Source organism: Erpetoichthys calabaricus, chromosome 10, assembly GCF_900747795.2.
Source record: "Erpetoichthys calabaricus chromosome 10, fErpCal1.3, whole genome shotgun sequence".
Classification (NCBI taxonomy): domain Eukaryota; kingdom Metazoa; phylum Chordata; class Cladistia; order Polypteriformes; family Polypteridae; genus Erpetoichthys; species Erpetoichthys calabaricus.
The window spans coordinates 54122485-54134833 of NC_041403.2; the positions used below are offsets into that span (position 1 = coordinate 54122485).

Sequence of the window (12349 nt, forward strand, 5' to 3'; positions counted from 1 at the left end):
ATTTTCTCCCATATAGGAGCACTAGTCTATCTATCTATCTATCTATCTAGTCCACTGACATAGGTAAAGTAATTAAGGGAACACAGGGAAGGGCAGTCTCTTACAAAACGCTTAAATTGTCTGTGTGTTTTCTCACCACAGTTTAAGAAATCATGCTCCTTGGGAAACAAATTACTACAACCCACAATGGATATATTCATAAGTCTAATGAAGGAGTTCCCTGAACATTACTTTATCATTACAATGATTCAGAAGGAAAGGAGGACAGTCTCCCATTAAAGGAGTACTCCACTCTAAAATAAAAATTTTTATATGTAAGTTAAACCATGTAGTTTGTAGTGGTGGCCTCGAAAAACGTTTAATCTCATGTTTTCACAGAATGAAGAAGAAAAATGATATATTAGCCAATAGTGATCAATGCTGTACAATGGAAAAATATGTGAACAAAGAAAAGAAAATCTCACATTACTTGTGTTGCATAATCCACTATCCACAAGTTATCCAACTGAATGCACAAAATACAACCTTTTTAACTAAAGTATTGTTAAATAGATACTTCCGGAATTATCAGCATACACCATAAAGAAGAAGCTAATGACTCCGAGGACTGATTTTTTTTTTTTTTATTGAAGACCCACCTCTCCCTCTCATTAATTTCAAAAAGCCAATACTCTGAGACTTTAGTTTCTTGTTTATGACGTGTGCTTACAGTCATTTGAAAAAGTTTGGGAATCCCTCTTAATTCATATGAATTTTTTTTTATCATTGGCTGAGCTTTCAAAGTAGCAACTTCCTTTTAATACATGACATGCCTTATGGAAACAGTAGTATTTCAGCAGTGACATTAAGTTTATTGGATTAACAGAAAATATGCAATATGCATCATAACAAAATTAGACAGGTGCGTATATTTGGGCACCCCAACAGAGACATGACATCAATACTTAGTTGAGCCTCCTTTTGCAAATATAACAGCCTCTAGACGCCTCCTATAGCCTTTGATGAATGTCTGGATTCTGGATGGAGGGATTTTTGACCATTCTTCCATACAAAATCTCACCAATTCAGTTAAATTTGATGGCTGCTGAGCATGGACAGCCTGCTTCAAATCATCCCATAGATTTTCAATGATATTCAAGTCAGGGACTGTGACTGCCATTCCAGAACATTGTACATCTCCCTCTGCATGAATGCCTTTGTAGATTTTGAACTGTGTTCTGGGTCATTGTCTTGTTGGAATATCCAACCCCTGCGTAACTTCAACTTTGTGACTGATACTTGAACATTATCCTGAAGAATTTGTTGATATTGGGTTAAATTCATCCGACCCACGACTTTAACAAGGGCCCTAGTCCCTGAACTAGCCACACAGCATGACGGAACCTCCACCAAATTTGACAGAAGGTAGCAGGTGTTTTTCTTGGAATGTGGTGTTCTTCTTCCGCCATGCAAAGCACTTTTTGTTATGACCAAATAACTAAATTTTTGTCTCATCAGTCCAAAGCACTTTGTTCCAAAATGAATCTGGTCTTGTCTAAATGAGCATCTGCATACAACAAGCGACTCTTTTTGTGCTGTGAGTGCAGAAAGGGCTTCTTTCTCATCACCCTGCCATATAGATGTTCTTTGTGTAAATTGCGCTGAATTGTAGAACAATATACAGATATACCATCTACAGCAAGATGTTCTTGCAGGTCTTTGGAGGTGATCTGTAGGTTGTCTGTAACCATAATCACAATCCTACACATATGCTGCTCCTGTATTTTTCTTGGCCTGTCAGACCTGGTTTAACAGCAACTCTGCCTGTGGCCTCCAATTTCCTGATTACATTCCTTACAGTTGAAACTGACAGTTTAAACCTCTGAGATGGCTTTTTGTAGCCTTCCCCTAAACCAGGGGTCTGCAACCTTCACTATCAAAAGAACCATTTTGCCCCCTCTTCCTCCAAAGAAAAATAGTCTGGAGCCGCAAAACATAACACAGCTTATAAACTTTTAAAAGTTTTAATCTTTTTTTAGATTTTACATGTTACAACCACGGAATACAACAAACAGAAGTGCAGTGTGCATGTGTAGGCCTACTTTGAAATAAATTTAACTGAACTCTGCAGGCCTATTTGAGTCCTTCCTATACCTGTATAAAATAAAAATAAAAACTAGCCCACTTTAATATAAATAAAACATTTAGCTGTAGCTTAGCAGCTTTAAAAAAGTAAACATAAAATTCCATTTCAGTGTGCTCTCATCCTCTTCAGGTTTCCCTCTCAGCCAGCAATCAACTGAAGCACCTGAACATACAAAAAAACCTACATCAGCTCCGGGTCTGAAATAAATGTTTTTTTGTTTTTTTTTAAATATTAGCCTATTAAATGCTATTGTTCTCACCTGTTTAATGTGACTTCTGTTTCTGAAGTTCGCTGCAGATCATCTCTAGCACTTTGAGCTACTTTTTGTATGAAAATGTGCTATATAAATAAATGTTGTTGTTGTTCTATGTCGGGGCTATACGATGTGACTTTGACCTTCACACAGGACTGCAGGCTCATGTGTGAGGTGGGAGAGATATTTGGACTTTATGAAGTTCATGCTTGAGAAAACTTGCTCACATAAGTATGTTGAGCCAAAGATGGACAGGACTCCAAATGCATATTTTTTCATGTTCATATATGTTTCGGGAATGGCACTCCATGTATTGAAAACAAGTTTGTCGGGTTTGGGGAGGTTTTCAATATCACTCCATTTGTGCTCTTTAGCGAGAGTAGCCTTCTGACGGGCGACTTCTTCAAGATCCGCTGTCAGGCATTTGAACTTGGACACCCATAAATCTTTATCCGCTATGCGGCCAGTTCAATTTCTAGATCGGGCTTACTTACTCCTGTGAATGCGGATGTGTTCAGCAGGGATGGGTCGATGTCCAGGGAAGGAGAGAGTGTTTTTTTTCTTTCTGAACTCACTGAATCTTTCTCTAAATGCAGCTTGCATTGCAATAATTGTACGGTGGAAATAATCACAATTTATGTGAATGTTCACTGCTTTGAACTCTCTCAGGGAGGGGAAGTGAGAGAGTGTACCTTTCTGTACATCTCTGGCAAACACTGTCATCATGCGCTCAAACACCAAAACATTTAAAGTCAGAGAATAGATGCTCTGATATTTTTATGAACGATTCTTTCATGCATTCTCCGTCTGTGAACGGCTTACCCCTCCTTACGATCTCTTGAGCTGCCACAAAACTAGCAGCTGTAGTTGATTGTGGAGAAGTGATCCACTTTTTGAAAGTATGTTTGCTCTGTTCAGCTTTCCGTTGCAGTTCCGAAATTGCTCTCTTTCGCTCATCTTCACTTGGGTATTTTTCAGTGAATGCTGAGTGCTTGTTTCGAAAATGTCTTTCAACGTTACATTTTTTGTTGTTCGATAATTTATCGCCACATATTAAGCACACCGGTAAGCCAGCGTCGTTGGCGGTGAAGGCAAATGCTTCTATCCACGCAGAATTAAACTCTCTGTTCTCTTCTGGGATTTTTCATTTTTGGGATTTATTCATGGTTAGTGCAGGGGTCGCACACTTCAGAAGCCACCTGCAGGTAAAGGCGAGGGCTATAGACGTAGATGTGACGCATATTTTAGTTGACAAATTATAAATAAAAATAAAAATTAGATGTTAAAGTGTATAACAGTAGTAGTAGTAAATAAACATTATATATATTACATATATTATATACAAATTAAATTAAGAAATTGCCGTTATTCATTTTCATGTTTTTTTTTTTTTTTGTCAAGGCCAAAAGGAGCCATTACAAGGAGGCTGAAGAGCCGCATGCGGCTCCAGAGCCGCGGGTTGCCGACCCCTGCCCTAAACCATTATACTGAACAATCTTTGTTTTCAGATCTTTTAAGAGTTGCTTTGAGGATCCCATGCTGTCACTCTTCAGAGGAGAGTCAAAGGGAAGCACAACTTGCAATTGACCACCTCAAATACCTTTTCTCATGATTGGACACACCTGTCTATGAAGTTCAAGGCATAACAAGCTAATCCAACCAATTTGGTGTTGCAAGTAATCAGTATTGAGCAGTTACATGCATTCAAATCAGCAAAATTACCAGGGTACCCAAATTTTTGCACAGCCAGATTTTCATATTTGATTTAATTTCATACAACTAAATACTGCTTCACTAAAAATCTTTGTTCAGAAAACACCCCAGTACTCAGATGTTCCTAGGAAATGAAAGAAATACCACTGTTATCTTTTTTGTTGAAAGTAAATTATTATGCAGGCTGAGAGGGGTTCCCAAACTTTTTCATATGACTGTATATTTCCTTATCATTTGCCGTTGTACAACATTGGTCACTATTGTTTACTATTACATTATAAACTTTTTTCTCTCCATTCTGCATGAAAACATAACATAAAAATTGTACTTATTTTACATATTAAAATATTAAAAAGTATATTTTAATATTATCATATTAATTTTTGGGTGGAGTATTCCTTTAACAGAAGTAGAGATATCGAAAAGTGATGTTGTTATGTAGCAATAATGTATTGCTTTAAAGCAAGTATGTAAGAACCTGAGATCTGCCAGTAGTCTTTAACAAAGTATACAGCTATGTATACTCCCCTAGTTCAAGAATTCTAAACATGATAATATTTGGTTATCATAGGTTCAATAATATCACTAAGGTGCTGATTGTGCGATTATTGATTGATCCAATTAAGGGTTGCAGGGGAACAAAGCCTATCATGACAGCACAGTGCAATGCACAAAACAGTCCTGGACATGGTGCCAATCAACTACAGAGCACACTCATGCCAAGAATTTTCTATTTTTATTCTATTTTTTGCAGTGTGTTCTTACTAAATGTATTTTACACCCTCTATATTTGACTCAGGTTCTCAAACAAATTGGTCAATTATTGTGTAAATAGCTTTCTATCTCTCTTGAACTAGGACACTATGTCCATTCTTACCTTTAACTGATTAAAGGTACCCAATGTATAATCCCAAGCTGGAACAAGATGTGGGAGTAATTCATCCAGCAGAAAAGCAAACCTATAGTTAAAACAAATACCAATGGAAAATATTCTTTATCAAAAATAAATTAAAAATAGAATATAATAACACTAGCTTTTAGATTTGCTGTCTTCCAATTTGTGTTTCAGACAGTCGTAAGTACTTTAAATCTTTGTTCTTTACCAAAGAATGAATTGAAGACCTGCCAAATATTCTAAAATATTTGATATAGATTTTCTTTGATAATTTAAACCAAAAATCCGTCTACAAATACATTGCATTTAAACTTACAGTATATTTTTAGAATATTAGGAAAAAACAAAAATACTGTCCTCAATGAGACAAAGAAATACCTGTCTTTATATACAGGCATTTTCCTAAAGGCATTCATCATAAACACTGAAATAAAATTGAAAAGATCCATAAATGTAAGGAAATTCAAACTGTTTATCATTTCAGCAGTTCACCAGTTTAACAAAGTTTCTAATAAGTAAATTTCTGTAGATTTTTACCATTACCTCTTGATAACAAATGCTCGTCTGTAAAGCACATCTGGATCTGTTCCCTCTAATCGTGGATATCGAACTAGATGTGGGGATTGGAACATATCAGCATTTAGTCCCAGGTCACGCTCTCCTGATGATTTAATTTTAAGACCTCTGATCCTTACATCGATCCCTTCATCTAGAAAATAAGATTTTTTTGTAAATTTTTAATATTGTACAAAAACAAATTGTTCTAAAGATAACATCAGCTAAAGAAGTGAACAAAATTTCATTTTATTTAATGACATTTTTTAGTCCTACCTTTGCATTCTACAATTCGAATTTCAATGATTGGCATATGTCCAGTCATGTCTTCTAAAACACAGATATCTCCAATTAGACTCCTGTTTTATAATTGCAAAGAAATATACAATGTAAATGAAAATACCAACAGGTTGATTATTTTCAATTTTGTTTTGATTCAAATAATGACAAATTATATATCCAGTTGACTTTTTTAAGTGCACTCGTATTTATGGGTAACATATCATCACACTGAAATACAGTATATTTAAAACACACACACATAAATTATGTACATATATATACATACATACATACATACAGTATATAGTAAGCGACCATAAAGAAAGACGGGAATCCTGGCTGGGATAGAGTATAATTTCTTGCCCAGATGGGATGCCAGAATGAAAGGCAGATGATCTTGCTGGGTAAACAAGGAAATGATTTTGTGTCTGGCTGGAGTAAGATAATTGATGGACCAGCAGAAGCCGGGAGCAGTTCCACACCCCATACGGCAGGTTGCAGTGGTCCTCTCCTCTTTGTGGTGTCCCAGTTTCGACACCTGCTAGGGTTCTTGGATGCTGGGAATCCGGAAGGGCAACTCTGTCTTGGTCCCAGGGTGCCGATAGAGGGTGCTGTTGGTAGAGGACCTCCATACTTTCCATGTGAACTGGAAGTGCTTCCAAGGACACCGGAAGCATTCCTGCATCCAGCTTGAAAAGGAGCCCACTGCCTCACATCAGAGAATCAGAGTCGGGAGGCAGCAGGCGAGACTCAACTGGAGGCAGTAATTTATTTAATTTGGATGTCTTTTAGCTAACATTTATGTTTATAGTGTGGGTGAAAAATAAAAAACAATGTATTTGAACTTAAAATTGTGTTGGGTAACTTTGTGTCTAAGGTTTGGGGCTCAGTGGCACCCCCTTGTGGTCATTATATATATATATATATATATATATATATATATATATATATATATATATATATATATATATTAGTGTATATGTGTACATACAGGGTAATAAAGGATATATGAATTAATTAAACATAATTTTTTTTGGCAATATTTAAATATACTAGACTTATGCCTGTGTCACATTATACAACTTCTAGTCAGAGGGGATGTCAAATCTGACGACTGCAGTTGCTGTTCTCTTCACCTTAAAATGTCAGATTACACAGGATGCAGAGGATGACAAATGAAATGACCCCATGATGACTTTCCAGCACTGTTTTAAAATGTCAAAAGTACTACAAGCTTGCTCCCTTTTCTGATAGCCAATAAGATGTTGTCTGAAGTATGGTTTCCAGGTACTGCAAGTTCAGTTGCAATCTCTATCCTTTTTGTCTTTTTTCTACTATGTTGTGGTATGTAAAACACAAGACATAAGACAGATTCGCTAAGATTATGTAAATGAAGTCTGTGACTGAAAATCGCTGGGAAAATCTTGCAGTGTGATAGGGCCTTTAGTTGCTTTGCTAATACAGTAGACAGACTGGCTTAGCTTAGCTCCAGACTTGGAACTACTTTTATTCTCATCTTCTACACTATAGTAACGGCAGAAAAATATCACAAGCAACAAATCAAAATGCAAAAAAAAAAAATAAAAAAATCCAACCATTTTACAACATACTAAATCTAAATTAGTTATTATTGGGACCCAGAATTACCTACAGAAGCATTTTTTTGCAAGGCTGTATTATATGGCAAGAAACACTCACTAATACCTTGCCAATTTAGAGTTAAAATTACTGAGTATACAGTCTTTAGTACATTGAAGGAAAACTGTAGTAACTCAAAGGAAAATAAACATACACACAACAAACAGGAAAAATGTAATAACTCCATACAGACGTTGACTGTGCAAAAATTCCAAAAATATGACTGCAATGAGCCGGGCAAATGAGGACACACACAGTCAGCAAGCGGTTGGTGCATAAGTGCCAAATACTTTTATTAAAACCAATAACAAAAAAATGATCAAACACAGTGCAGTGATTCAAATGATCCCATATAAAAATAATCCATAAAAGCCAAAGTGAATGTGGTGGTTAAAATCAAGTTCAATAAATAAATATTCCATTAAAATGTGGAAGAAGCAGTCCTTTAAAACTGTAAAGCCCAGGTGCATCGATCTAAAATCTGACGTCTCTCTTGCTTACCCTCTTCGGATCTCGCAGCATCAGAAGACGTCCTCTAGCAAGCGCAGACAACCATTATGTTCCACGAGATGTCTCTGAGCCCAACTCTCTCCCAGTCCCACTGCCATTCCACACAGTATTATTGATTGCTCCTGCTCAACAGCTGCTCAGTAGGTGCAATCCTCAGTCATTTCTTGAATGCCAGCCACACATTCAATCCTTGAGGTACCCAATCCCATCCACCTGCTTCTGCCCTGTCTTGCACTGGCTCTCTCTCGCTCCTGCCCTTCTCTTCATCCTTTAACCTCTGTCTCTCTTTTCATTTTCTCTTCTCTCTTCTTTCCTGTCCTCCACTCCACCATGCCAGCTCATTATATTACCTTAATTGGGTGCAGGTTTTACGGTGTGACCGACTCTCTACCTACTCCTAGGTTTGAATGAGGCATCTGACTGATGATTGCATTTCTATGTGTATATACGATCAGCCATGTAACCCAACTACCCCGGTCTTGCACACACCTGCACCCATTCCCAGCCTGCACACTTTCAGGCGCAATTATTTATTTAAAGCTCACACAACGCCACAAACCACTTATCACAATATGGTGTGCTAAGCACAGAATATTATCAATTATAAACGTGTAAGTGATTTTCTAAAATTATTCTGACATGGATATAATTATAATACTTGACAGACAAAATGAAAAACTGAGCAAATCCATCCTAATTTGTTAAAAAAAATTAAGGTCATAATTAATTGACTTACAGACTGGCTACTGTTGGTCCAGAAGTGCCAAATTCTTTTGGATGAGAAACACTGTGCTAAATTATATTCTTGATCAAAGACTTCATACCAGCAAATCAATATAGTTAGTTTTAAAATAGACAGGCACAAACTACTTAAATATGATAATATCTACAGTCTTGGACAACACCATAAAAGAATATAAATAAATGAAAAAGTAGAAAAATGTCAAACCTACTCATCGATACCAACATCACTGAGCTTCTTCATGTTGTCCCCATCTCCACCATATACAGTGATTCTCCTAGGCAAGTAGTTGTCATCTGTTGAATCAACTGTCAGAATCAATTTTCTGAAAGTAGAAATTTTAAATAGAAAATAACCAATGTGTTTATCATTCTTCACCTAAATCACTGAATACAATCAAACAAGATTTACTATTTTTATTTGCCACTGGTGTAATGCATACAAAGAAAGAATACTGTGTATTTTACATTCTCCTCATACTGAATTTTTCTAGAGATACCTAAGGAAATTCATATTCTAAAACTTTTATATAAAATAATTTTTTTAATACAATTTTGAAATAAAAAGTTGAGTAAAAGCTTCATTCATTAACAGTCAGGAAAATTGGCTTTAGAAGATGTATGGATGGGACAATTAGCACTATTTTTTTTTTATTTTTGCGTATAGTCAACAAAATATCACCCTTGTTGGTAACAATATATGAACAATGAAGTCAAAAATTTGAATACTTGTGTGGAAGACTTACTTTACAACTGTTCCTTTTTTCATATGTAAACGTATCCAGTGCTGTCCCTGGGCTCCATCACTCTCCCAGTATGTATCATTGTCTCCATCTGTTAGACACCAAGAACCACTGTTTGGGTCCTCCTGAAAGAAATGAGAAAAACTAAAGAGGCAACAAAGAAAAAATGTACAACTCTGATTTTTTTTCATAGTTCAAAATACAGCCAACACAAACTTTATGTTATGTTGCACTTACACATTGATTTTAGCAATTTTAGTGCTATGGTTACAAATGAAGTACTAATTAGAGATGCATTAAGGATATGCATGGGGACACACCCATAAGTCTGATATGTGCTTAAATGTACATATATTGGAAATCACATCAAAAATGAAAGTGTAGTCACATTTGGAAATGATGTCACAAACAGTTTGCAAAAAGGCCAAACTAAAGAGCATCACATTTTATCAAGCTGTTATAATTAAGTACAGTATTTACTGTTAAGGCAATTGCGCAACATTTGCTTCTTGAAGATGATCATATACAAAAAAAGGTTACAGAAGGCTAATATGTCACTCTATTTTCTGAAACAGAAATAGTAAAATTTGCAACATATATACAAGGGTGTTCAATAAGATCAATAGAATGTGTCCCCTACTGGCTTTACTTTTAGTTAGATACTAATGCGGCTGAGAACTTCATCCAGTATTTCACAGAAATCATGTCTGAAGGAACTTGTGATCAATTTGTCCAGGCTACAATGCTGATGTTAAACTGAGTTACCCAATGATCACAGCATGAAAATAAGATTTCAGAAGCAGAGATTAGTGCAGTTTTAAACTATTTTTGAACAATTTCCAGAGAAGTTCTCAAAATACATATCCTTATGAATTATCAAAAATTACACTGATCAAATAGAAATGCAGGATACAAAGGAGTAAAGGAACAACGGTTTTAGCTTTTCTCTGCCATATATTTTTATGAGGACAGGTATTATTCATAATAATACATGTTTTTATAATATGCTTTTCATACTTAAATGTTAACATTTTGTGTAAGCAAAGTAAAAGTTAAAGACAACCACTTTAGATAAAAAATAGTATTAATGTGGTAATTAAAAAAAAAAAAACATGATGTAGGAATAATCAAGGGAAAGTTAATTCCAGGTATAGGGACAAATGAAAAAAGGCAGTATCATTTGTGAAATGTAGGTTTGTGATAAGCCTCAGAAATTGAAAATGACTGCTACATTTGAGATTTTAGGTGAGTGCAAAACGTGGAACAGGTCTTTCAGGTACAGTGAGGCAAGTCCCTGCAGAACCTTATAAAGTCAACATAGAGATTTTAAAAATCAGTAGCTGTTTGACAGGAAGCCAATCTAATGCTTATTGAACATTGGTTATATGGTCTCACTTTCTTTTTTTTATTAGTATTACTCTGTTCTGGTTGTGGATTCTGAAGACTGTTAAAAGATATTAGAGATCTTTGCAAAAGTCTGGCCAGAATGATATAAAAGAATTGATGAGCTTATCAACATCAGACTGCAACAAAACTAGAGAGATTCCAGCAATGTTTGTCAAGTGAATCAGTATTGATTTACAAATCAATGTATGGACTGTCCATTTATCCTGAGGTACATATTTAAGAGCTGGATATGCTATTTGACACTAATAAGCAGGGTCTCAGTGCCTTATATTTCAACTCCAATTTTAAAGCTAGGTTTTACCCATGTGGTTAACTCCTCAAAGTAAGTGTTCAAATGCACCATGGCTATAGAATAACTAAAGAATTGCAGAGTATGATCACAAAATCATATCTGATCACTTGGTCAATTCAAAGATGACATAGAACAAACAACGTGGGACTGACAACTGATACTTGTGGGGCTCCACATGCATTGATATATCGAGTAGACAAAAATTTGTCCAGTGAGACAAATTCAGACTTATTAGTAAGATATGAATAAAACAAATCATTGACAATCTTTGTAAGTCAGACGTTTCTTATAGTATACTCTGTAGAAGAAAGTAGTGATCAACAATATGAAAGTAAACGTTTTTAGTAGTAGCAACTGCAGTATACCCAAAAAGTTCTAACTCAGTGTCATCATTAGGTTTGAGTCACTTGCCATTTCTAAAATCCTGTGAATATAATGTGATAGTCACCTCCCATCATGCTCCTCATTTTTTTAATGAAAATAAATTTAAACCATAATGTTCTACTAATACGCATTACTGTTTTTTATAAAATTTCTTTTTTTAGCAGACAAAGACTTTATATCCATATTACTAACCGAGAATAAACTGGATATGGACGCAGGTACATGGCATGCCCATGGACGCAGGAGACATAGTGTGCAGGCGCCGACAGCGAGCACTTACGGAAATATGAAATAAAGCAACAAGCACAGACAATACGGAACCCTAACCGTCCACACTACACAGCATAGTCAAACCCGACATAGTACGGAAGGTGCTACAGTAATACAATAATATGAGTACTCACAGACAAAACAAACACAACAGGCTTCGGCGTCCCGCCCCACAATCAAACCGGAGAGAGTACGGCGTCCCTAAACGTCCACAAAACACAGCATAGTCAAACCCAAGATAGTACGGAGGGTGCATGCGCCTACAACGACTTCCACATGAAACACACACACGGCACCGGAGGTATAATATTAGCTCAACTAACGTAAATAAGCGCCTACAACGCGCCACGGCTCAAAAACAAAGGAGCTCAACTAACGTAAATAAGAAATGAGGCAACGCGCCCATAGGTAACAACACAGCCACACAAAAAAGAGGATTCAGCCCCCCGCCCCAGAGTGAAAACGGGAAAAAGTACGGTGTCTACAAAGGTCCACCATACACAGCATAATAGTACGGAAGGCGCGAGTTAGTATGAAAGCC

General features: G+C 36.1%; 1 protein-coding gene across 2 annotated transcripts in view; it reads right to left on the minus strand.

The window, feature by feature from the left end:
• The window catches only part of hectd3 (HECT domain containing 3), a 53735-nt gene that overhangs the window by 17170 nt on the left and 24216 nt on the right, over window positions 1-12349 (minus strand). Inside the window, exons 5-9 of one of the 2 annotated variants that reach the window (XM_028811247.2) lie at window positions 9459-9577; window positions 8925-9038; window positions 5818-5900; window positions 5530-5695; window positions 4969-5050 (exon numbers count right to left, since the gene is read on the minus strand). In XM_028811247.2, coding sequence (XP_028667080.1) covers window positions 4969-5050; window positions 5530-5695; window positions 5818-5900; window positions 8925-9038; window positions 9459-9577 — 564 coding nt within the window. Of the gene's footprint in view, window positions 1-4968; window positions 5051-5529; window positions 5696-5817; window positions 5901-8924; window positions 9039-9458; window positions 9581-12349 lie in introns of both variants that reach the window. The other variant, XM_028811246.2, reaches the window with a different exon arrangement.